The sequence below is a fragment of the Rhinatrema bivittatum genome, chromosome 3, assembly GCF_901001135.1.
Source record: "Rhinatrema bivittatum chromosome 3, aRhiBiv1.1, whole genome shotgun sequence".
NCBI classification, from domain to species: Eukaryota; Metazoa; Chordata; class Amphibia; order Gymnophiona; family Rhinatrematidae; genus Rhinatrema; species Rhinatrema bivittatum.
This window is the reverse complement of record NC_042617.1, coordinates 271,604,307-271,631,286: the sequence shown is the minus strand read 5'-3', so window position 1 is coordinate 271,631,286 and position 26,980 is coordinate 271,604,307. Positions and strand designations below refer to the sequence as shown.

The 26,980-nt window shown below is 45.5% G+C and overlaps 1 protein-coding gene across 3 annotated transcripts in view; it reads right to left on the bottom strand.

Annotated features, from left to right (window-relative positions):
- Positions 1 to 18,266: 18,266 nt before the first annotated feature.
- Positions 18,267 to 26,980, bottom strand: part of TEX49 (testis expressed 49) — a 28,306-nt gene continuing 19,592 nt past the window's right edge. For 2 of the 3 annotated variants that reach the window (XR_003855519.1, XM_029594623.1), the window contains exons 2-4: positions 22,519 to 22,662; positions 20,644 to 20,782; positions 18,267 to 18,557 (exon numbers count right to left, since the gene is read on the bottom strand). Coding sequence is in view for 2 of the 3 variants with exons in the window: in XM_029594623.1 (XP_029450483.1) it covers positions 18,509 to 18,557; positions 20,644 to 20,782; positions 22,519 to 22,662 (332 nt within the window). In the remaining variant the exon portion in view is untranslated. The remainder of the gene's footprint in view (positions 18,558 to 20,643; positions 20,783 to 22,518; positions 22,663 to 26,980) is intronic. The other variant, XM_029594624.1, reaches the window with a different exon arrangement.

Here is a 26,980-nt window from a genome sequence, read left to right as displayed (position 1 = left end):
GGGACCGGATCCACTGTGCCAGTAGAAGGTATGATGGGCGCTACTGGCTCCTCCACATGTGCATGTGGTGGCTCAGTCTCTAACACCGATCCCTGTGGAGAGCGCCTCAGTGCCTCAGGTACCGAGGGGCATGGAAGCTCATGGCCATTGCTGCCGATGCGGTTCCCGTTCCGCCACCTGATATGGAGTCGGTTTGATGACTCTGATGACTTTTTTCTCGATGCTCTTTACCGGACATCAAAGAAGAAGCCACTGATGTCCCCAAGGGATTCTGAGACGGACGGTCACCGGTTTTCTTCTTTCCTCGGTGTTTTTCGGTGGAAGAAGGGATTATACTCTGTGACGACTGTGTTGAAGTCGATGGTGTGGCTTTTTTTTGAAGAGATCTTCCATTTTGTCCAGCCGGGCACACCTGCCCTTTGGAGTCATTTGAGCGCAGGTCGAACATGCGCGGACATAGTTACTGGAACCGAGGCAAAGTACATATATTTCATGTGGGTCTGTTATCGACATCGGGGGCAATTTGGACATTTTTGAATCCCGTGGCCATGATTTAAAAAAAGGCTGGGAAACTGTCGGTGACCCACTGTTATCGATGTGAGGTGGCAGGAACAGACTGAAAAAATGCCCAAAATGGTACTCACCAAATACTTTGTCGAAGGGGGACCCTTGTAGGGAATTTTTTTTTAAGAGAAAAACTTTAATTTCCTAGCGTGTAGCCAGATGGACTCAGAACAAGTGGGTATAGTGTGCTCGTGCTAGCAGTTGGAGATGGATCTGATGTCAGCACGGGTACATATACCCCCACAGGAAGTGAAGCAACTCAGTAATTTCCGTCTCCAAAGCAGTTTGGAGAGCCTGCACGCTCGCTGAGCGTGTTTTCCAAAATACTTTCTACTTTCTACTTTCCAAATTTCTCAGACGACTAGCCCCGCACTCCTGCGGTGATACCCTCGGGTCCCTCCCCCAGTCGAGTTTCGAGGTGATTTCCGTGGTCCCTCGGAGGTTTTAGGCCTCGGTCCGGTGGCCGAATCGTGGCAGGGATCTAGCCCCCGAGCGAGAAGGGCTCGGGCCTGGCTGAGAGGCGCCTCGGTCCCGGCGTGGACTTAGCCCCGAGCGAGACGAGTTCGGCGGCTTAGAGGCAGCGGGTGCAATTCCTCGAGCGTGGCGGTGAAGGTATTTCCCCTCTCCCCCCACAGCTGGAGACCGCCCGGGTTACAGCCGGGAAGCGCCGAGGATCAGGTTAGGCGTACATCTCTTACTTTTTGGTCTCCGAGGGACGAGGATCGGCGGCGTTGCCTGCATGCGGCACGCCGTGGAGGTCGCCATTTTGTCTGCCTGGTTCAGGTATTGAGCGCACACGGATAGGCGCCTGTGGATAGGCGCACAATGCAGCATATATATTGCTAAGCGTATGTTATTGAGCGCATATTGCTGAACGCATATTGTTGAGTGCATACTGTTTATTATTGAGCGCATACTGTTTATTCTTTAGCGTATATTGCTGAATGCATATTATTGAGTGCATACTGTTTATTATTTAGCGTATATTGCTGAACGCATATTATTGTGCACATATTGTTCTTGGACTCATATTATTCTTGAGCGCATATTGCTGACAGCATAAGCGCTGGCGCCATGGAACACTTAAACGCCCCGGCGTCTCTAGAGGCGGCACCTCCTGATTCCGGTGTGAAAGCTCTTGGCCTGTGCTCAGCGTGCCAGCTTAGAGCCACGCAGAGCGAGGAGCCAGACTCCCTTTGTGCCCAATGTGAGGAGGCAGTGGGAGCCTCGGGCCAGGACCAGTCTCAACAGAGGTTTACCGACAGTTCCCCAGGGGCCACCCCGGATCTAGCGGGCCGTCTCAAACAGCCAGGAATCCCGGGGGACCTGGTACACCGACGGCTGGAGACCGCTTCCATTTCCTGGGTGGACTTATTTAAGGGGATCCACGCCTTCGTACAGATGCAGTCGGCTTCCCGTCCTGGACCCGCTGCTGCTGCTCCGGCTGACCCTGCCCCCGGACCTTCTCGCCCTTATCGTGAGCACCAGCCTCCGGGCAGTCCGGCTCATGCGGACCCTGATATCTCGGAGGACGAGTCCGAACCCCCCGATGAGGGGGAACTTCCCTCGGGGATAGAGCCATATCAGACAGATCCAATGCTCAAGTACCCAGATACTTCAGCCGCAAGCGAGATCCGTTCTCTCACGGGATCGACGCCCTGGTTCAGCCATGGCCTCCAGGGACCCTGCTATACGCCTTTCCTCCGTGGCCCCTGCTGGGCGCCCTTATACACAAGATTCAGAGGCACAGGGGCCTAGTTCTTCTAGTGGCACCAGACTGGCCAAGAAGACCCTGGTACGCGGACATGAGAAGACTATTGACAGGGGAGCCTCTTCCCCTGCCTCCGCTCAGGGACCTGCTGTGTCAAGGTCCCATCCTCCATGAGGATCCAGCTCAATTCTCTCTTACGGTCTGGCCATTGAGAGGGCTAGACTGAAGAAAAGAGGTTACTCGGAGCCGGTGATAGATACACTCCTCCGAGCGCGCAAGTTTTCCACATCCCTCACCTACATAAGGATTTGGAGAGTATTTGAAGCCTGGTGCGACACTCATGGCACCAATCCACATGCGACTACTATCCCTATTGTTCTGGATTTCCTGCAGGATGGGCTTCAGAAAGGTCTCTCCCTAAGCTCCATCAAGGTTCAGGTGGCTGCGCTGTCTTGCTACGGTCCCAGGAGGGATGGCAAGACCATTGCCACGCACCCAGATGTTTCTTGCTTCCTGAAAAGAGTCAAGCACATTCGTCCGCCACTGAAGTGGCCAGTGACCCTGTGGAACCTCAACCTCATTTTGGATTTCCTCGCAGGATCCACCTTCAGACCCCTTCGGAGCCTGTCTCTCCGTTCGCTAACTTTGAAGATGGTGTTCCTGCTGGCAGTGTGTTCAGCACGCCGCATCTCAGAGCTACAAGCGCTGTCCTGCCGGGATCCCTTTCTCAGAATCACTCCTGAGGCTATCCATCTTAGCACGGTTCCCTCCTTTCTTTTTTTTTTTTTAATTTTCTTTTTATTATTTTCAGTCATAATAGTAAGAAAAATTACATCTTACAATTGTAAACAAATGATGAGAAAAAGATAGGAAAAAGAAATATTACATGGAATTTTTGAACAGAAAAGTACTATACATAATCATCATTCTTCATAAGCAAAGAAAAAGATAAGGGCCAGTAATTACAAGGGAGTAATTAAGGCAAATATAATTATTAAATTAGCTTAACGGTGACAGAAGACTTTTTTCTAATGATCAATTACTGGGAATGATATTGATGTTATAATCCAGGAGAAGGTGTTACATTTCCACTCCTGGCATTTAAAAAGGACTTTAGTTGCTCAGGGAAAAAGAAGATGAAACACTCATTTGAACTTTTAATTATACACTTACAGGGGTATCTAAGTATGAATGAATACCCCAGGGAAATTATTTGTGCTCTTAACGAAAGGAAATCACGTCTTCGAACTTGAGTCGTCCTAGCGAAATCAGGAAAAATGCATATTGTTTGTCCGTAAAATAAAGAGGAAATATTTTTAAAATATCGCCTCATTGTGTCATTCAAATCACTTTCTAGTATAAAGGAAACCAGCAAAGTAGACCTCGATATAACCATATCCGAGGAATCCTCTAGGAACTGTGTGAGGTTTTCAATGCCTTCTACTTGCGCTCCTCCTGGAGCAGCTCTGTTAGGATTAATAAGGAAATAAGCTTTATTTATCGCTGGAGTTTTCTCCAATTCAAAGGCCAAAATCTGATGAAAATAATTTTTCAATGTAGTATATATTCCTTCTCCAAGTATCCTAAGAAAATTAACAAACCTTAGGTTAAGATGCCTGGTTTGGTTTTCCAAATACTCTAGTCTCTGAGAACAAGTCCCAAAGTCTTTTATAAGCTTATAGTTGCTAGCCTGGGTTTGTGCCAAAGTCTGTTGGGTTACTGATAATTGAGTTTTCAATTCTTGAAATTTAGTTTCAATAACAGCGTTCTGAGTATTAACTTTGGTGTTTAACTTCCCCAATTCACCCTGGCAAGCCCTGGTTGAGCTTCCAAAGCTCACTATCAAGTCCCATAACGCCTAAAGTGTTATTACTTCTGGTTTTGGTGGAGGTTGAAAAAACTCACCACCTTCTCCAGATTGTGGCTCTTCATGTCCTTCCAGCGTTTCAGGCACGAATCCTCCTGTCTGCTCCACTATATCACTTCCATGGATAGGAGAGATAGGCGATGAAATAGCCTGAAAAGACAGGAGAGATGTCGGTACTCCTCAATAAGGAATATACCGCAGGGCTGATCTCCTCCACTCTGACCCCTCGTCGCAGTCACTCCGATGATGACCTCATCGAGGGCTGCGAGCTGCAGGGAAGGAACGCTGGTTGTCGGGGCCAACGGGAGGCGCTGATCCGGGGGACTCAGCGTGGTATCCCCTGGTGACTGTGGCGCTCCCTCACCACAAGCCACAACGGGGAGAGTAACCCCTTGTGTCGCTGTCCCGGCAGCAAATGCAGTTATCAGTCGCTGGTCCGGAGGTAAGGATCCATCTGGGGGGAAGACGCGGACCCGTCCCTTTCTCTTAGAAGGCATTCTTTTAGGCAAAATTGAACAAAGTATCGGAGTAGCGTTGCAGTGCTGCCGCTCATGCTGCCATCTTAGCCCTCCGCTCATGGTTCCCTCCTTTCTACCTAAAGTAGTCTCACAATTTCACCTCAACCAAACCATATCCTTGCCTACCACGGCGGGTTTGAAGAAATCAGAAGAAGGGCGTTTGCTACTCCATCTCGACATCGGCAGATTACTGCCCAGATACCTGGAAATGACAGAAGCAGTACCAAAGACGGACCATCTGTTCATCCTTCACAGCAGGAAGAAACAAGGAGAAGCGGCCTCATGGCCCACCATCGCCCGCTGGATCAAAGAAGTTATCAGAGCGGCCTACGTAGAGGCAGGGAAGTCACCGCCTCTGCAGGTCAAGGCTCATTCTACCAGAGCGCAGGCGGCCTCTTGGGCAGAATCTAGGATGCTGTCGCCCGCGGAGATATGTAAGGCGGCGACATGGTCCTCCCTCCATACCTTCTCCAGATTTTACCGTCTGGATGTCCAGGCCAGGGAGGACACAGCATTTGCGAGGGCAGTCCTACGCGGTCCTCAGGCAGCCTCCCGCCCGGCTCGGGAGTAGTTTTTGTACATCCCACTTGTTCTGAGTCCATCTGGCTACACGCTAGGAAATGTTGAGATTACTTACCTGATAATCTCCTTTTCCTTAGTGTAGACAGATGGACCCAGCATCCCGCCCGGCTGCCGGTATACAGGGGTTTCACCGATTCAAGGTAAGCCTTATCACTTCTTACATGAGTGCGTCCACTCTACCAGGTGTCGACATCTTCCGGTTGGGAACGCTGGCGGTCTCCAGCTACTATCAATCGGTCAGGGGAATCCTGTTTCACTAATTCATCGATCGGTCAGTACACATATATCCATAACAGCTTTTGCAAGGAAGATTACTGAGTTGCTTCTCTTCCTGTGGGGGTATATGTACCCGTGCTGACGTCAGATCCGTCTCCAACTGCTAGCACGAGCACACTATACCCACTTGTTCTGAGTCCATCTGTCTACACTAAGGAAAAGGAGATTATCAGGTAAGTAATCTCAACATTTTCTGTGAGGAAAGATTTTCTGAGAGAACTCACAAAGCTCCTTCAACTCGAGGCTAACAGCAACGCGGAAAAAAAAGAGACTGAAGAGAGACCCCTGTGGCTTCAGGGATCATGGCATGCTGGGCATGCTCAGTAGGCTCAGTGTGCCAGTCAAAAGTTTCTAGAAACTTTGTCAGAAAGTTTTCCGTGATAGGGCTCCATCTATGATGTCACCCATATGTGAGGACTATCATTCTGCTTGTCCTGGGATAAAAGCGTGGTCCTATCTTTGTGCTAGGTTGGGCCATGACCCAAGGGAGTCTGTGTATTTGCCTATTAGGGGTAATCTAGGCTTTGTACTGGGCATACAATTAAGTGCCTTTATGCACTGGAACTTGCAGGGACTACCATTCTATTTCACAAATGAGAAAGTATAGCCTTACCCTGAATTACAAAATCAATTTAATCTTCAGCCTTTGCCTTTCTTCAGATGCTCCACTACATTTCTTTGATGAAGGATCTTATTTTGCAGGATGTCTTTGTAGATCAGGTTGAGGAGTTTTTTCAAATTGAAATTTGCTAAGCTGGGGCCTCTGTTTTCAGGGGATTTGTTGCTGGCCAAATTGAGAATGGAATTTCTATCCAATATGGACAATTTAAGCATCTCCATTTCCTTCAAGCGCATCCCTGGACCAATGGAGGAAGCAAATCTTAGAAATATCCAATATGCAACCTTCCTGGTTGCATAAAATTGAAGTCCTAGAATCAGAGTTGTGTTTGAGCCTGGGTATATTGGGCCACTGTTCCTGGTTTTGTCCTGTAATACAATCTTTTTGGGAGAAGATTCACAACTGTCTCCTTTGGTAGAGCAGCAGGTATGTTTTATAGCCGAGAGTGTTATTTTTGATGCCTCTGCCACCTTTCAGATTCAGGAAAGAGGAAATAGCCTGATGATTAGAAAAGCCTGCTTAATCTGGAAAAAATCCATTCTTGTTGTGTGGTGTGTGAACAGTTTCCACCCTCCTTTTGGTCCTGGAGGAATAAAATGCATGGTATAATGCAGATGGAAAACCAGCATACGGCACATTCTCTTAAGAGCAAGTCACGGTTCATTGCAGTCTGGAACCCTTATTTACAAAGTCTGTCCCCAGGAGCATAAGTGAGGTGATGATTAATTATACATAGCCTTAATGTACACTCACACTCTGTTTTGTATGTCCCCAGTATGTTCCTATGTAGGGAACCTATGCCTTGTATTTTCATTGCCCTTACATGATTTTTTTTTTTTTGGGGTGGGGTAGAATGGGGGTTTTTCTTTGGTTCCACTATTAGTGCAGGCTCCGCTGTCTTTTGGCCATTGATATGTTGGGCCCCTGGGTATACTGGGGGTGGGAATAAGATCAAGATAGTGACTGTTCTGTATATGTTGCTCAGCATGGTTCAGAATCATGTATGCTGGGCATTATTTTTATTTGCCTTTAATAAACAAAACAGTTTTAAAGTAAATTCTACAGTGTTTGCCGCTTCCTTTTGTAAGCTATAAGGAATAGCTTCTAACATCTTCTGTATAAAAGGAAGGAGACGTGGGATCCACTTGCTTGAATGCTCTGTTGGGTTCTGGAGACGGGTCTGACAGTGTGTCAGAAGATATTTTTTTAGATATTGACTGTGAAGATTTATGTACTTGAATTCTGGGAGTCTACTAAAATCAGAGGCTCAAAGGATGAAGATCGGGATTCTATGTTTCCCTATGCAGAGAGATGTTCTGCTCTGTCTGTCTCATTGTTATATTATAATTTGTAGTCTGTGAGTTTTGATTTCCTTCCTTAAACATTCCAGAAGTGGTCTTCTGAACACAGGTTCTTTATTTGGTAATTCTTATACATGTGTGTACAAAATCTGTCCACACCTTTCGAACAAAAGAATGACAGTTAGCTAAAGATGGAAATGGTAACTTTGGTTCTTTTTTGCTTGTGGAAGATAGTTCCAGAATTAAAATAGACTAAGAAGCATGACTCTTGGGAGCAGAAGGTCTTGGTGGATCTGATTTCTTCTATGCCAGTTTTCCTGCCTTTATCTTCTGCAGCAACATTTTTGTCATTCGCACCGATGAGCTGGAGGTTTCGGTGCTAAAGAATGACTGTGGTCAGCTTCACCTCTGTCTATAATTAGGCACTGTTATGTCTGTGCTAATGCTATTTCAGCACTGATGATGCTCACTGGCTTTTTATGCTGTTTTGGTGCTGAAGATGTCTCACCTTTTTGCTGCTGCACAGAGATTTCTGAGGATTCTCTCGACAGCAATCTGTGCCATTTTTTATGATGATGTTTTGAAGGGCCTTAAGACTATGAGCTTTTCAGCTCATACTGCAGCTTTGGGTCCCAATAAATAAGCCCCCTCGGGGACATTCTGCCACAGTGGCCACATAAGGAGCTGGCATGGTTTGGTCCCAAACAACACAGGCACAAAGAGTGACAGTCTGCTACTGCCATGTTATGGTGGCACTTTTTCAAACATTTTAAATGGAGATTTTCTTTTCTGTTCTGATGACATCAAAGCAGTTGCCTTAATTCAGGCTATCCTGAATGAGTTTATTTTAATCGTGGTGATGTAGAAGAGAGATATACAACTGTTTTAAAGTGGAGGAGTAAAAACTGAGAGAAGTGTATGCATGATGCCAATATAACTCCTATGCATGGCCAGAAGAAACAAAAGAAGTTTCTGGACTAGGGAGTGCATGAGAGCCATTTCAGCACCATTGGCTGATATCAGCCATCTGTGTGGCTGTTATGTTATCTTTGTCCATGGAGAACGCAGAGTTGTTTACTTTTAACAGGTGTTCTCTTAGGATAGCAGGATGTTAGTCCTCACACATGGGTGAAATCATCAGATGGAGCCCAGCCCAGAAAACTTATGTCAAAGTTTATGGAACTTTGACTAAGCATACTGAGCATGCCCTATTTCATGCAGCCACATGGGGTCCCTCTTCAGTCTCAATAGGAGAAACCCAACTCCACAGGGTGGTGGGCGGCTTTCGTGAGGACTCACAGCCTGCTGTCCTAGGAGAACACCTGTTACAGGTAAGTAACTCTGCTTTCTCCTAGGATAAACAGGATGGAAGTCCTCACACATGGGTGAATATCTAGCTACAGGCTGCTCCTCAACACAAAAGGGGGCCAACAGACACCAGCCAGGTGCCAACGGGCACAACAACCACAGTGCTGTTGGTAACAGAGGGGGAGACACACTGAACCCAAACAATAGGCCTAGACAGGGAGAGTTGGGTTCTAAACCTCAAACAGATTTCTGAGAACAGACTGGCCAAACCTACTGTCACATCAGCCATCCTTGTCCAGACATTAATGGGATGTGAATGTGTGGAGAGAACCTCACATTGCAGCCTTGCAGATCTCCTCCATGGGAGCTGCTCGCAAGTAGGCCAACAACATTGCCATGGCTCTAACAGAATGAGCCTTACAGGACCCCCAAGATGCAGTTCTGCCTGGCCATAGCAGAAGGAGAATCAATCTGCTAGCCATTTGGATAGTATCTGTTTGGCACCAGCAACTCCCAACCTATTGCTATCAAAAGAAATAAAAAGTTGGGTGGACTGCTATGGGCTTCTGTCCGCCCAAGATAGAAGGCTAAGGTTCTCTTGCAATCCAAACTGTGCAGGGCTCAATCGCCTTAGTGTGAATGGTGCCTGGTATGTCACCACCTTAGGCAGGAACTTAGAGTGCATATGCAAGACCACCCTATCATGATAAAACTTAGTATAAGGTGGATAAGTCACTAAGGCCTGGAGCTTGCTGACCCTGCATGCTGAAGTGACCGCCACCAAAAATATGACCTTCCAGGTCAGGTACTTCAGGTCACAGGAGCACAGCGGCTCAAAAGGAGCTTTCATCAGCTGAGCTAGCACCACGTTGAGGTCCTAAGACACAGTGGGAGGCCTTAGGGGAAGCTTCAATTGAAGCAGGCCCCATATAAAGCATACAACTATCAGATGTCTAGAGATGGGCTTACCATCTACACCTTGGTGGTATGTGCCAATTGCACTGAGATGAACCTTAACGGAGTTGGTCTTCAAGTCAGCCTCCAATAGGTGTAGAAGGTAGTCAAGCAGTTTTTGCGTGGGGCAGGAGAACAAATCTAGGGCCTTCTGCTCACACCACACAGAAAACCTCCTCTACTTCAGTCCATAGGACTTTCTAGTGCAAGACTTTCTGGAAGCCACCAGGACCCATGCCATATCCTCAGAAAGATCGAGCAGCTGCAGAATTAACCTCTCAACATCCAGGCTGTGAGTGACAGGGCCTGGAGGTTGGGATGCCACAGCCTGCCCTAATCTTGCATGATGAGATCTGGGGAAGTCCCCAGACTGATGGATCTCCAGATGGACAACTCCTGGAGTGGAAACCAAATCTATCTCGGCCAGTGAGGGGCTATGAGGATCATAGTCCCTCAGACCTCGTGAAGTTCAAGAGTCTTCGTGACTAGAGGAATAGGGAGGATATGAGTACAGAAGACCCCTGCCCCAATGTCGGGCAAAGGCATCCAAGGCTGATTTGCCATCTGACCTGTACACGGAGCAGAACAGAGTCATCTTCCTGTTGCAGGGGGACGCAAACAAATCCACATCTGGGCTCCCTCAGAGGTGGAAGATGTGGTTCGTTAGCCCTTGGTCCAGAGACCAATCGTGGGGCATGAAGGCATGATTCAGTCTGTTTACTATCACATTCTCTATTCCGGCTACATACTATCCTGTGGGACAGAGTCCAGACCAGATCTGGACTGCTTTCTGACACAGGAGGTATGACCCTGTGCCTCTTTCCTTGTTGACATACCTCATAGCAACTTGGTTGTCTGTTTGGCGGTCCAGCAAAATTGTCCTTATACAATCTCTGAAAGCCCATAGTGTGTACCTGATCACCTGGAGCTCCAGGAAGTTGATCTAACACTGTGCTTCCTGGGCAGACCACAAGCCCCAGGTGCAGAGCCCCTCTACATGAGCTCCCCCCATCAAGGTGGACACATTTGTGGTTACGAAAATTTAGGTAGGGGAATTTTGGAAAGAAATTCCCCATTCCAAATTCAAGAGAGCCCACCACCAAGCCAAAGAGTCCCGGAGAGTTGGAGTGATTCATATGCGAGCCTGGAGGCTCTGCATGGCCTGGCGCCACTGCAACCTCAAGGTCCAACTGGGTTCTGCACATATGTAAGCGTGCCAAAGAAGTAACATGGACAATTGCAGCCAAGTGGCCCAAAAACCTTAACATGTGCCGAGCTGAAACCTGCTGGCTCTGTTGAATCGCCACCACTATGGACACCAAGCTGACCACCCTGGAGTGTGGCAGAAAGGCTTTCGCCTCAGCCATGGCTAGCAGAGCTCCTATGAAGGCTAATCGAGGTGATGGGCTGAGATGGGACTGGGTACTTGATAACGAACCCTAGTGACTCCAACAACCGGATGGTCAGGCACAAGGACTGATCGGCCCGAGGTGTGCTCGTGACCAGCTAATCGTCCAAGTCCTGGAAAATATGCATTCCCAGTCTGCGGAGGTGTGCAGTGTCTCGAGTACAGCTGGCTGGCTTATACTCTCTACAATCCAGTCAAAAACCCGTCCCAGGTTTTGGCTGTGGAGCTTGCTGGGGCTTGGGCCCTCTCTGTTGCCTGAGATGACCATGTGATCTCACCCTCTGTGAACGGGAGGGGCCAGAAGATAGTACTACTTTGGCGGTAGAAAGATTCCTCTGATCCTGCTTCGCAGACCTCCTGGCTGAGGAGGGCGGGTCTGAAGTGCTGGTGGAAAGCTGTTGGAGGGTCCCATGGTGATCCTGCAATTGGGCCACTGTGTCCCTCACCTTATCTCTGAAGAGATTCTCTCCTGTGTATGGCAGTCAGCGAGTCTTTCCTGTACCTCTGGTCTGAGATCAGAGGCCCACAGCCATGCCATTCTGCGGGCGCCAATTCCCACTGCAGAGACTCTCTGCCATCTCAGAAATGAACCTCAAGTTTTTCACACTCCAGGCCCTGATGCACCAGTGATAAGGAGTTCTGCTACTGTTGAGGCAATCACTCAGCCGCCTCTTGCATCTTCTTCCCGAGGTTGCGTGAGTATTGGCTCATGTAGAACTGGTAAGAGACAATGTGGGCAATGAGCATGGCCTTTTGGAGCACTTTCCTCCCAAGATCTTCCATTGTTCTATGATCCTTGCCCAGGGGAGCCGAGGCGTGGATCCAAGAGCTCTTGGCCTTCTTGAGAGCAGATTCGATCACTACCAATTGGTGTGACAGCTGATGCTTCTCAAATCCGGTAGCATGCTGGAGAAGGTAAACTCCATCCGCCTTCCAGTTGATGGAAGGTACTGTGAGGGGCTGCTCCCAGATCCTCAGCAGCAACTCCCTAAAGATCTAGTGCACTGGGACCACCATGATCTCGTTAGGGGCCTTCATGAACTGGAGGATTTCCAGCATCTTACGCCTGGCATTCTCCTCAGTCATTAACGGAAAAGGGATGGCCTCAGCCACTGCCCGTACCAAACCTGCGAAGGTATAGTCCTCCAGAGGAGACTTCCTTCGTTCATCTGGAAGAGATTGTTCTGAAGGGAGACCATCCAAGTCCTCTGAGGAGGATTCGGCAGTGTCGTCCCCCCAGGGGTATTACGGGTTCTCATCCTCACTGTTGTCCACAGGAGATGGGGCCTTGAGTGCTCAGCCTTCATCCAGAGGCACAGTATCGGTGGTACTGGTGCTGGCCCCGGCAAAGCTGGATGGGGAGGATGCAAGTCTCATTGTCCCTGCTGGCCTCGATAGGGCTTCCTCTGAGGAGGAACCGGCAATGAGCACTGATTGGTCAGGGGAAGCATCGGTTCCCCACTGGGCATCAATGGCCTCCCAGGAACTGGTGCCAACTGGGTCGGTAACACACCGATAAGCACACTGAGCAGTTCTAATGGGGCGAGTGTCAGCACTGGCACAGTCTGTGCCACCAGTTCGATGCCCTGTAATACCCACTGCACCACCACCTGGACCCTGCAATCCAGCTGCTCTCAAAAGTTGCTGATGCCAAAACAGACTGGGAGGCATGAGGGGTGGCCAAATCTTCCTTGGATCCCAGTGGTTGATCAGCAACTGGTACCAGGACCAGTGGAGGCCATTGTAGACCCCCAGCATCGATGGAGGATGAGCACTCCTCACCGTGGGGTCGCTTTGGGGGCATCATGGCATGAGCAGGCACCTTCCCAAGCCCGGCACCGTGCATAGAGGTGACCAGTGCCAATGCTTCCTTGGCTTCCCTCTGTGCTTGGGCTGGTCTTTCCCCGATGCAGAGGTCGATGACAATGGCTGAGTGTCCATCGGTGCGGCTCCCAGGTCCATCGATGCAAATGCTACCGATGTCAATGTCTCAGACTTCCTCGACCTGAAGACTTTCTCCATCTTGTCCAGCCGAGTGACATCCCTTGGGGGGGAGTCATCTGAGTGCACATGTGGCAACCCCGGACGTCATGCGATGCCCCCAGGTAGAGGATACACATCTCGTGGGGTTCGTGATGGACATGGTCCTTGGACACTGGGGGCACCAAAGGAAACCGAACAAGGCCATGACAAACGAAGAGAAAAGGGAAAAAAAATTGAGAAATTGACGGCAGGCGATAGGAAAAGCCACAAGCTCAATGAACCATGAGGCGAAACCTCCACAGAAAAAAAAAAAAAAAAGACTGAAGCGGGGAGCCCACGTGAACAGGGCATGCACAGTATGCTCAGTCAAAGATCCAGAAAATGTAACATAAGTTTTCTGTGCCGGCCTCCATCCAACGATGTCATCCATGTGTGAAGGCTACCATCCTGCTTGTCATGTACTATAAATCAGAATAAATACTCCCTCTGAACTCTATTAAAAGAAAAAACTAGACAAAAGAACATAAGAAATTGCCATGCTGGGTCAGACCAAGGGTCCATCAAGCCCAGTATCCTGTTTCCAACAGAGGCCAAAACCAGGCCACAAGAACCTGGCAATTACCCAAACACTAAGAAGATCCCATGCTACTGATGCAATTAATAGCAGTGGCTATTCCCTAAGTAAAATTGATTAATAGCCATTAATGTATAGTATAGTGGATTACATTCAGTCCTGAATACTAGAGTCTATTATAGCCTTATGTATATATCTGTATATTATTTATTTCTGAGACTAAATACTACCTATTTCTATGCTAGCCACTACTCTGGCTTTTCCTCCTCCCAGTTCAAGTACCCCTGTTTATTGTAATTTTTCACTCTCTCCCTCTCTCCTAGCCTATTGTTCACGAAGCTGTTAATTTTAATGTTATTGCACCACTGTTTATTGTAAACCGATACGATATGATTGGTATCATGAGTGTCGGTATAAAAAAGACCTAAATAAATAAATAATAAATTAATGGACTTCTCCTCCAAGAACTTATCCAAACCTTTTTTGAACCCAGCTACACTAACTGCACTAACCACATCCTCTGGCAACAAATTCCAGAGCTTTATTGTGCGTTGAATGAAAAAGAATTTTCTCCGATTAGTCTTAAATGTGTTACTTGCTAACTTCATGGAATGCCCCCTAGTCCTTCTATTATTCGAAAGTGAAAATAACAGAGTTACATCTACTCGTTCAAGACCTCTCATGTTCTTAAAGACCTCTATCATATCCCCCCCTCAGCCGTCTCTTCTCCAAGCTGAGCAGCCCTAACCTCGTCAGCCTTTCCTCATAGGGAAGCTGTTCCATCCCCTTTATCATTTTGGTTGCCCTTCTCTGTACCTTCTCCATCGCAACTATATCTTTTTTGAGATGCGGTGACCAGAACTGTACACAGTATTCAAGGTGTGGTCTCACCATGGAACGATATAGAGGCATTATGACATTTTCTGTTCTATTAACCATTCCCTTCCTAATTCCTAACATTCTATTTGCTTTTTTGACTGCTGCAGCACACTGAGCCGACGATTTTAAAGTATTATCCACTATGATGCCTAGATCTTTTTCCTGGGTGGTAGCTCCTAATATGGAACCTAACATCGTATAACTACAGCAACGGTTATTTTTCCCTATATGCAACACCTTGCACTTGTCCACTTTAATTTCATCTGCCATTTGGATGCCCAATCTTCAAGTCTTGCAAGGTCCTCCTGCAATGTATCACAGTCTGCTTGTGATTTAACTACTCTGAATAATTTTGTATCATCTGCAAATTTGATAACCTCACTCGTCGTATTCCTTTCCAGATCATTTATATATATATTGAAAAGCACCGGTCCAAACACAGATCCCTGAGGTACTCCACTGTTTACCCTTTTCCACTGAGAAAATTGACCATTTATTTTTATTTTTTTATTTATTTAGAGTTTTTCTATACCGGCATTCGTGATTAGAAACCACATCATGCCGGTTTACATACGAGGGGGTGTGAACAAAAAACGGAACATAAACAAGTGCAAAGAGATCAAAAGTTACATTACAACAAGGGTCTTATAACTGGGGAGAGAATTAGAATAAGAAAACCGAGCAGTTAGGATTAAATTATTTACATTATATTGTGAAGTCTCTTATAAAATTTGCTATCTCTTATAAAAGTTGCTTTCATTCAATTCGGATCTGGGAAGGCTTGTTTAAATAGCCAAGTCTTAAGCCTTTTTCTAAAAGTAGGTAGGCATGGTTCTTGTCTCAAATCCGGAGGAATAGAATTCCATAGTGAAGGACCGGCTGTGGAAAAGGCTCGGTCTCTGAAAGTTAGGTGGTGAGTGGTTTTGGTTTGGGGAACGAGGAGTGATCCTCTGTAGGCTTCTCTGATGGGTCTGGTGGATGTGTGTGGTCTGAGTGGTATTTGTAAATCGAGCGTTGCTTGGTGATGGATAGCCTTGTGGATGATAGTGATGGATTTGTGGATGATTCTAAAGTGTATAGGCAACCAGTGCAGGTTCTTGAGAGTGGGGGAAATGTGATCTCTTCTCCTGGTGTTAGTCAGAATTCTCGCAGCTGAGTTCTGGAGCATCTGAAGGGGTTTAATGGAAGCGGAAGGGAGACCTAGTAAGATAGAATTGCAATAGTCTATCTTAGAAAAGATAACTGCTTGAAGGACCGTTCTGAAGTCTCGCACGTGAAGGAGCGGTTTGATTCTTTTAAGTTCCTGAAGTTTATAGAATCCGTCTTTAGTAGTTTGTTTGAAGGATTTTAAGTTAAGATGGTTGTCGATAATTATTCCTAAGTCCCTTGTTTGGGTGGTAGGTGGGTTGGTTGGAAGACATGGAGATGGGTTGCTATTTTCTGGTGAGATAAGAGGTTCCGTCTTAGCCGTATTTAATATCAGGTTTAAACTCGTGAGGAGGAGATTGATTTCTTTAAGACAGAGTTCCCAGAATTCAAGAGTTTTGGTGATGGTTTCTTTAATAGGGATCAAGATCTGCACATCGTCTGCGTATAGGAAGTGAGTTAGTTTCAAGTGGGTTAGCAGTTGACAAAGCGGAAGAAGGTAAATATTAGAGTGTAGGGGAGAGGGAGAAACCCTGAGGAACTCCTAAAGATGAAGAATGGTGGGAAGATTCCTTGTTATGGATCTTGACCTTATAGCCTCTGTTGCTGAGGAATGAATTGAACCATGATAGAGCAGTTCCTGAAATTCCTATGTTCGACAGTTGATTGAGGAGGGTGGAGTGGTTGACGGTATCAAACGCGGCCGAAAGGTCTAAAAGAATAAGTAGAAAGGATTGGCCTTTGTCTAGCCCCATGATGATATGGTCTGTCAGGGATATGAGAGGAGTTTCCGTGCTTAATGCTTTACGGAATCCATATTGTGAGGGGTAAAGTATTTTGTGGTCTTCAATGTAATTGGAGAGTTGAGTGTTGACAAGCTTTTCCATTATCTTGGCAATAAATGGAAGATTTGAAATCGGGCGAAAGTTGTTGGGGTCCTTAGGATCTAGATTAGGTTTCTTTAAGAGTGGTTTTAGAGAAGCTAGTTTAAGTTCTTCTGGAAATAGTCCCTGGGATAATGAGCAGTTTATGATATCTGCCAGAGTTCTGGAGATTGTTTCCGGTATTAGAAGGAGGAGCTTTGTAGGTATTTGGTTGAAGGGGTGGGAGGAAGGTTTCATTTTCTTAAGTAACAGAAGGATCTCAGAGGCTGTGATGGGTTCGAATGATTCAAAGGAGGTTCCTTTGTTTAGTATCTGTAGAGCATTAGTGTGAGGATTGTTACTGGGGGTCAGTTTCTTTAGCAGGTTAGATATTTTGTCTTGGAAGAAAATAGCTAATTCCTCAGCTTTGGATTGAGCTAGGTCTATGGGAATATCTGGAGTGTTGATGTGAGTCAGGTTGGGTACGTAAGCGAAAAGAGCTTTTGCATCAAATACAAGGTCATGTATCTTGCTCGCATAGTAATCCCTTTTTGATTTTAGGGTGGAGTTCTTGTAGTGATGTAGAGCTAGTTTGTAGGCGGCTAAGGTGCTGGGGCATGGGGCCTTACGCCATTTGCTTTCTTTGTGTCTTAGGCTCTGTTTAAGTTTATGGAGGTTGTTTGAGAACCATGGTTGTCTTTTTGTTGGGTTTGTGTTTAGTTTTTTTGCTGAAAGAGGACATAGTTTGTTTGCTACTGCCTCGGTGATGTTGTTCCAGGATAGGATGGCTGAGTTTGGGTCAGAGAGGTTAAGGTGAGGGAGCTCAGAAGTGAGCAGGCTATTGAGGTCGTCTGACGAACAGGGTCTACTGTAAAGAAATGAGGATTTCGAAGGGGGATTTTTCCTGAATTGTGTCAGAGAGAAAGTGGCGGTGATTAGTGAATGATCTGACCACGGGACCGGAGTGCAAGAAGGAGGGGAAGTGTATTTGATCCCTGCATTTATGAGGATGAGGTCCAGGGTGTGGCCGGCTTTATGGGTGGGCTTGTTGATGATCTGCTTAAATCCAATAGCTGAGAGGGCAGTGAGTAGAGCCTCGCAATTGGTGGTAAGTGTAGGGTTGTCCACATGTAAATTGAAATCTCCTAAAATTATAGCCGGGGATTCCACATTCAAGTGTGTTGTAATTATTTCTACAAAGGGGGAGGCATCTGAATCCAGAAGGCCCGGAGGGGCGTAGACGAGTAGGACTTGGAGTTGGGCTGTTTTGAAAAGTCCTACTTCAAGTTTAGAAACTGATTTGACTGAAAGTTGGGAAAATTTCAAATCTTTTTTGGCTGCCAACAGAATGCCCCCTCCCCTTTTTTTAATCCTACTCTCTGTTTCCTGTCTTTTAACCAGCTTGTAATCCACAAAAGGACATCGCCTCCTATCCCATGACTTTTTAGTTTTCGTAGAAGCCTCTCATGAGGGACTTTGTCAAACGCCTTCTGAAAATCCAAATACACTACATCTACCGGTTCCCCTTTATCCACATGTTTATTAACACCTTCAAAAAAATGAAGCAGATTTGTTAGGCAAGACTTCCCTTGGGTAAATCCATGTTGACTGTGTTCCATTAAATCATGTCTTTCTATATGCTTTACAATTTTGTTCTTGAGAATAGTTTCCACTATTTTTCCCGGCACTGAAGTCAGGCTCACTGGTCTATAGTTACCCGGCTCGCCCCTGGACCCTTTTTTAAATATTGGGGCTACATTGGCCACCCTCCAGTCTTCAGGTACAATGGATGATTTTAATGATAGGTTACCAATTTTAACTAATAGATCAGAAACACATTATTTTCTATGCTGCAAGTTTTATTGTGGCTTTTGTTGCATCCCTAAGATTCAGAGGGCCCTTTGCTATCTGAGGCAATAAGCTACCACAGAGGGGGGTCGCTCCAAGTAGTGAAGTCAAAAGAAGCTGAAGTTTGGGTTTGTCTTTGCCATGTCATCTACGAACCTGTAATGGAGATGAAGATGTTTATTATTTTTTTTATTTAGAACTAACTCATACCTTTTCATTGATAGTGCAAGGTGAGTTACATTCAGGTATTATAGGTGTTTCACTTTCCCCAGAGGGCTTACAATCTAAGAGGATCATTTACTAAACATTTTTCCCCCCCATAGACACAGAGGGGAGAAAACCTTATGTAGTAACATAGTAAATGATGGAAGATAAAGACCAAAAAATCCATTCAGTCTGCCCAGCAGGATACTTTTGGCAGTAACTGTCATGTAATGCTCAGTGCCACCCTTAATACTCATGCAAGGTAATGCTGTGGCCACTTGGAGGTTCCTACCAAGCACTGCCCAGGCCTGCCAGCAACTGCGCACGTGCTTCTACACTGGCAACCTCCCACCTGGGTTCCTGCTTGACTCTGGCAAGTTCCCTGCCCACAACCTATCCCCTGGTGGTTTCTAGGGACACTGAAACCCCTCTTAACCAAGGGTCACACAGTTCCTAGAGATACACCCTCATACCAAATATACATAATACCAGAATCGTTAGTCAATCCAAGACATGCAGAGCTAACAAACTAAGTTTATTAAGAAAAAGGAGGAACAGTGAACATATAAAAGATTTAAAACTCAAAACAGAAACAGGTAAAACAAGAATTATACTGCAAAAGTTAACACTTTTCACTACTTAGGTAGTGCCTGGGAAGGTTTGGAAAAAGGCTGTCCACAAGAGCTGAACAGGGCCTCAGCACAGAAATCTGTTCCCTCTGTATTTGCAGCTGAGACTGGAGAGTTCCAGCGCACTCAGGGCAAGTTTTGTCTACAGGGATAATCTGGGCACACAGTATTAACAGTTAGCTTTCTGGCCAATAGCACTGGAGAGTATTTCAGTGTTACATGTACTCAGGGCTACTGGAATGTGTTGCTGATCAAGCAACATTCAGTCAAGGCGACATCTAAAGCCTCTGCTTGAACTACTCTGCAGAGGGCAAACACTACCTGCAGGCCAGCACACTGGGGAAAAGTGTCACAGGGCAGAAAAATAAACTACAATGCATCAAAACCCCTGTTCTGCCACACTGCCATTCCGTGCAGGTTACCCTCATGCCTTCTGTAAACAGACCCTTAACTTTGTACCTGAGACAATAACAGTTGAAGTGACTTGCACAAGGTCACAAGAAGCAGCAGTGGGATTTGAATCCTAGCTTCTCTAGTTAACAGCTCTAACCACTAAGTACTAGGTTAACAAAATGATCTGTTAACACTGACTTACCCAGAAAATGGATTTTGGTGGGGGCTAGCTCAATGGTGGTGTGCAGGGGAAAGGTCGGATTTGATGCTCAAATTTTCAATTTCCTGGGTTGGCTGGGGCTGGAGATGCCATGGAGGCACTGTTCACAGCCTTCAGGGATGAGGGGAATCTCAGACATCATGCAATGGTGACATCCAATGGCTGAATTTAGGACCCATGATTGCAGGATTTGAGGTGGCGGCCTGGTGTATGGCCTTGCTGCAATGATTGGACTACGATAGTTGAGATTATAAAAAAAGGGGAAAATCCCCAGGTGGCTGCAACTGAGTGTCATATTCCAACCCTAGTTTCAAGTGAGCTGGAAGCCCAAAAGAACAGGAGGAATCTGGCTGTCAAAAAAAATATGGATTTGTAGGTACAGCCCACAATGTATATGGAGCACTTCGTTTCAGGTGCTGGTTTCACATTCCGTGGTGTGAATCCTTAAAGCAGTCGGACCCAGGTCACGGGAAATGCTGATGCTGAAGAACAGCAGTCACAGCCTGTAGAAAACAGCCAGATCTCACAAGGCTTTCATAATTTCATGTCTTACTTCTAGCCCTAAATTTAGGAGTTAAAAAGAGGCTCCGACCTTTACCACGAGGACCTGGCTTCAGCTTTCTGGACCACATTACAAATCCCCAGGACCCACGATTCTGGATTACAGATCACCCTGCTACTCATTCAGTGTAGTCATGTGCTCTCCACCACTGGCATGGATCAGTATGGAACAGGGGTTCTGTCTCAAGACTTTTGGGAAGCAGTGGGTGTTTCATGTTTCCTCTGCAACACTCACTTGCTCATTGGGCTCCAGATCCTTGGGTATCGGGGGCTGCGCATCCAGGGTTCTTTCTCTTGGATTTTGGAGTACCTGGACATCCACCAGCCGTACTGCTGAGCATAGGAAAGTGGGAAATTGTAGAAATGATATGGTGCTAGGAAAAGGAAACAAAAATATTTGAATCTTCCTTGTAGTTCGAGTGATGTCAGGGCAGGAAGCTGTCACAGGCACTTGTAGCTACTCTGAACTTTTCTAGAGAAAAATGAAAGGATAAACCTGAAGGGGCTGGAACAAGAATCCATTACTATAGAAGGTGGCATATTCTTGTTCTTAGTGACCTTGGATTTATTTTTTTAAAAAGGAGAAAACCAATAGTTTCTGCTTACTTTTATAACCAGGAATAACTAGAAGGAAATGCTTGCCTTTAAATCCTTATGACTTAATTATAACCTAAAGAGAACTGTTTGAGTAATATTACATAATCTGTTTTGATGAAACCACAGAGTGATTTCCTTACAAGTGCCCTGTTTTACAAAGCTAAAAAGGTGCCATATGCTCTCGTCTTTTCTGGTAACCACCAGTAATGCCCCCCCACCCCGTGTTCTGGTTTTTAAAATGTTTGAAAAAAGTCTCTTCAAAGGAGATCTGCAGCCATCCACAGTCTGCTCAGCTCCACAAATGTGGGGAGTTCCATTAGGGTAGTGATGGCCATGTGCACCCTGCTGGATTTTACTGTTCTGAGAGAAGCTCTGCCATTGTAAGGATCCAGCATGTCAAAAATACAGAGCTGTCCATTACCAGATTACTGAGAAGCAATAGATAAACTTCTACGAATAGCGGGCATGGCTGCAGGGCCATTAAGAGGCGATCTGAGGCTGCAGAGAGTGGATGAAACTGAGGCTAGGGATTGCTGGGGGAGAAGAGGGATTTTAGGGCTGAGAGGAACTAATGTTTCTTCATTTGTTCAGAATACTCAACACTTCGGTTTAAATTTTAAAATAATATTACAAAAAGCTAATTAAAATACTAAAAAAGAATTTTGTCCACTCTGCATTGGCCAATGATAGATAGTGAAGGCCTCATTTTGATAAGGGGCTGTGAGATTGTGGTTTTGTACAGCTGGATCTATAGTCAGCAATGTCTTTGGCCCAGTTCCTCCTGAGTTCATAGCCTCACAGAAAATAAAATGTGCCATGCTGAGTCAGACCAATGGTCATCGAACCCAACATCCAATCTCTGATGGCAGCTAAGCCAGGGCTCTTGTGAGAAATATCCAACTGATCCTGAAGGGGAGATCCTTTCCCTGTTGCTCATCCCCAAAAGTAAGAGGTGGCAGCCCATAAATCTACCTGGCTAATATCTGGCAATGGACCTGTCCTCCAGAAACTTTTCCAAAAGTTTTTTAAACCCAGTTACGATTAATTCTGACCGCATCCTCTGGCAAACTATACAGATGAATTGTGCATGGATTGACAAAAACCATTTATTTTATATCTATTGCCAGTTGGTTTTCATGAAATGCCCTGCAGGCCGCAGGCTAAACAACTGTCCCCTATTAACTCATTTTACACCACTCATAATTGTGTAAACCTCTACTATATCCCTCTCTCAGCAGTGTTTTCTCCAGGCTGACGAGCCCTAACCTGTTTAGCTTTTCTTAATAAGGGAGCCATTCCATCCCCTTTATCATTTTGGCCATCCTTCTTAGTATCTTTTCCAATTCCACTATCTCTCTTTACAGAAGGGGCAATCAGAACTGAACACAATACTCAAGGTGCAGTCATGCCATGGATTGATACAGACACATTTATTAGTTTGGTAAACTAGCGACTTAATAATGGAGTACCACTCTCTTTTAACCTGCAATGAACGATTTAAATGTGCACCTACATTTCATTTGCTGATCACGTTTCATCATTTCTTTATTCGTCTCTTGGCTGCCTTGGTGCGGGTAGCTGTCCGCTGTGTCTGCTGCGGGGCTGATGGGGGGCAGTTTGCCTGGATCCAGTTCCTCCTTTCTCTCAAGTTCCTCTTCTGAAAGGACAAATCAGAACAGTGCCGTCAGATTATCTCACTGAACTTCACCTTCCCAGAAGGTTTTCTTGAGAGTGGTTTGCTCTGAATCTGAAATCTTAGGTGCTCTGGCTTGGCAGAAGCTCCTGTTCTGCCATTGACTTAACAGTATATGATACACAATGAACTGTAATCTTGGTGCAACTGCCTGACCTCCTTAAGACAGCAGTTAAGAACCAGATATTTCTCCCTGAATACTCTGACAAGATGTTCTGTGTTGGCCCAAATATAGAAGAGAGCCTCAAATATGAAGACCCCTTCTTCCAGGAGGACAAATTAGAAAGGAAAAACCTATGTGAATACCTTTTTCTCCTCTTACTCACTCCTCCTCTCCCTTTTATCTTTCTCCCCTTATAACAATTTTCAATCCCCGCCCTTTCCCAATCCTAATCTCCCTTCTGCCAGCTCCACATGGGCCACAGCTGACTCCTTCAAGGCCTTGAACAGCAAGACTTGATTTGATGCATTCATTTATATTCCACCTTTCCAAACTAATCATTTTGCTCAAGGCAAATCACGTTGAAGTCATAAATATATAAATCCTAAAATCACACACACCTCCGATTTACAAAATACAATTCCTAAAAACAAAAATGATATAAAACATAAGAATCATAAACATTTTCAAAACACAGGCCAATAAAAGTTTGTCCCACTAACTCCAGCTAACAACTAATAAATCAAATATTTTGCAGGTATAAGTAGAGATTGAATTAAAGCCTCCATAACTATGTCCTTATTATACTTTTCAAACAATCAGCAAATCCCCTCCCCAAGCCAGTTCTCAGAAATCTCCCTGCTTAAACACCCAGGTTTTTGGACTCTTCTAAAAGAGTAGTAGTTACGGTAATCTCTATAGCAGAGGGCTCCAAACTTTTCAAGGGAAGGGCCACATAGGAAATTTCAAATAATGAATAGTGCCAGGGAGGTCAATGGTCAGGGTTCCCCCTTGGGAAGGGGAGAGAACAGGGTTCCCAAGGATGCGACAGATAACATGCCGATAATAATACATCTAGATTTCTTGGAAGCTGGCAACCCTGCCATACTCCTGAGAGCCCTGCTTCCCCTACCTCTACATATGTTCCTGTTTCTCCCTCCTCCAGATGTAAGGGAGACACATCCCCTTACTTTCATTTTCAACTTCCCATTCCCTTCCTCTCACTCCTCTTCCACCCTTTTCCCTCCCCTTACTGCCCTCTTATCCCCCTCCCCTGACTTTCTTCCCCAGTCCCTTCCCTTTTTCCCCCCTCCCCTCACATGCCCACTGCCCTTACATTCATCGGGGGTGAATCCTGGGCTTTGTCTCCCTGCTGCCACTGCAGATAAAAAAGAAAACAAAAAAATTCTTCCACAGGCTGAATCCAGCCCTGTAAATAAAAAGCATAGCAAGCTGGCCAAACAAGCACAGAGAGAGGTCTGGCCTGTGGGCCGCAGTTCAGGGACCCTTGCTCTACAGGAGGTAACACCTGAAAATGAGCAATCCCTAGTCTGAGCCAGTCTCACATTTTTTTTTGGAAGAAGGATATTAAACCTGGCCGCCTGACTAGACCTCAGAACTCTGGCCTGTAGAAAGCTTGTAAGTAACCTAGTCGTTATTTACAAGCTAGACGTAGCAGCCTAATGGTTAGAGCAACGGGCTATGAAGCCAGGGTTCAAAATCCCACTGCTGCTTCTTGTGTCCTTGGGCAAGTCACTTCACCTTCCATTACCTCAGGTACAAATTTAGATTGTGAACCCTCTGGGGACAGGGAAATAACCTACAGTATCTGAATGTATGATGTTACCACAAATAACGGTATACAAAAAATATATATATAAATAAATAATGTAATCCACTTTGAAGTGCCTGAAAAAGGCAGAATATAAAATAAATACATACATAAATCAAATAAACCTGGACTACCACCCCCAATCACTCATATTGCCAGTTAATATTTAACACAATCTTCCTGATAATAGAAAGCCAGTGAATATCAACCAACTGGCTAATCGCAACTGCCTGTTTCCAGCCAGTAACATATGCATGTTGAATAGTTTGAGGTTTGAAAATGGTCGTCTTTGGAGCCCCATATTGACAAAATGTATTTATTTGATTTATATTCCACTTTTTGGCATTGCAAAGGAGATTACATTCAGGTACTGTAAGTATTTCCCTATCCCTAGAGGGCTTATAAATAATAGGGCTTTGCTGTTTACTTTTATATTTTTTGTTTTATTTTATAGCTATTTTCCTTTTAAAATTTTGAACATCCTTAAGTGTTTATTAGAAATGTTTATATGAATCTGCTAAGGAATCTTGCCATGCTTTTATTAGGTTATTTTAGCATTGTTTTTGTACACTGAATTCTTATTGTGAATGTCCTTTATGTGAGCTACTTAGGGATTTTGAGTGGGCTATAAATAGATTATGGTTATGGTTTAAGTTTGTACCTGAAGCAACAGAGGATAAAAATGACTTACCCAAGGTCACAAGGAGTAGCAATGGGATTTGAACCCTGATTTCCCTGATTTGTAACCTGCTGTTCTAACCATAGGCTACTCCCTCCACTATAGACTTGGACTGTAAACCAAGTTGCTATCATAACTTGGCTTACAATCTTTAGGATCAGATGATCTGAGAAATGGCCATACTTGTCTTATTAAACAATAGCTTTTGAAAAACATTCTTAGCTGCAGGATTTGAAATATCCACTCGCCTGCTTACCTGAGAAAAGCAGATTTTTGTGAGTGAAATGTCATCTTTGGCCCCAATCAAGGCCCAAGAGATGGCCATGGCTTTAGCTCCGATCAGAGCTCCGAAGGGCTATGGGGCCAATCCAATATTTATGCGCAGAAAGCGGGCGCTGAACAGTCAGCGCCCGCTTTCTTAATGCACCCCTCCTGGGGGCGCCAATGCAATATTTAAATTAGGGGGTCACGTGCGCTAGGACCGCTTGCGCGCCCCTAACATCTCCTCACTAACGAGAGCCCAAGAGCGTCAGCTGTCCGCCGGTTAGGAAAACAGACGCTGAGTTTAATGGCGTCTGTTTTCCTAAACACCGCACAGCTAGGGGTTCAGAAAACGGACGCTAGTCAATTGAGTGTCTGTTTCCTGCACCCGACTGCTGGTGTTTTGTTTTTTTTTTGTCACTTTAGTTTTTCCTCCTTCTTAATATTGTACTAGTTTTAGGAGCACTCAGCTATTAACACCTGCTCCGGGCAGGCATTAATTTCTGATTGCTAAAATGTGCGTCCTAGACGCACATTTTTTTTTTTTTTGCATCAGGAGTGAATGCCTAATAGCCTCATTCACCTGCGGGTTATAAGGTGCGCTCGACTGAGCACACTGTATTGCATCGGCCCCAGAGAGAGTATCGGGGCAGGAAAGTAGAGGAGGAAGGGAAGGCAGGGTGGGGGAGTAGAGGAGTGAAAGGGCTGTAGGGGAAGAAAGGGATAAGGTGGGGATCAGAGGAAGAGGAGAGAAGGCACCTGATAAGATGGGGAGTGGAGGAGAGGATGAGTGTGCACTCACTAGAAAAGAAAAATTGCACTCACTGTTTACTCTCACCACCCCATCCCAAAATAAATTATTGAGGAGGGAGACTAGTGGGATACAGGGGGAAGTGTATTTCAACCCTGGCAAGTAAGTCCTGGAGGAATTTTTCAAATACTGCTAATACAGATATAGGACCCTATTAGGATCCCTATGAAGGTGTGAAGGACTATGCATTTAGAAAAGAGAGGGCCATACCATCTAGACCACAGCACCCCTATGTGAGACTGCCACAAGGGTTGTTTCCCGTGTCTATATAAAAACATCATGCTCAGTAGAATTGATATGGATAGAAATCCCATGTGTGTTGGGTAAGAGTATAGTGATAGGAGTATACTACCGTCCACCTGGACAAAATGGTCAGATAGATGATGAAATGCTAAGAGAAATCAGGGAAGCAAACCAATTTGGCAGTGCAATAATAATGGGAGATTTCAATTACCAAAAACACAACAGAGCACTGCTGCACTTAACCAATCGCATCCAAAACAAAAGTGCAGAGACGAATGTTCAATCCCAAGAATTTCAATGCAGTTTGTTGAAAAGCAGAAATTGTTTATTATTTCTATATGGCAACTCCACTGAATTATAAAGCAGACATCTTAAACGCGTCCCCCGACACGGTCCCGTGTTTCGCCTCAGGCTGCATCGGGAGGGAACACAAGGCATTCAAAGTATAAGCTGTAAATAGATATGTATATAAATCAGGATACAATAATGGACTTAATGCCGAAAACATTCTCAATT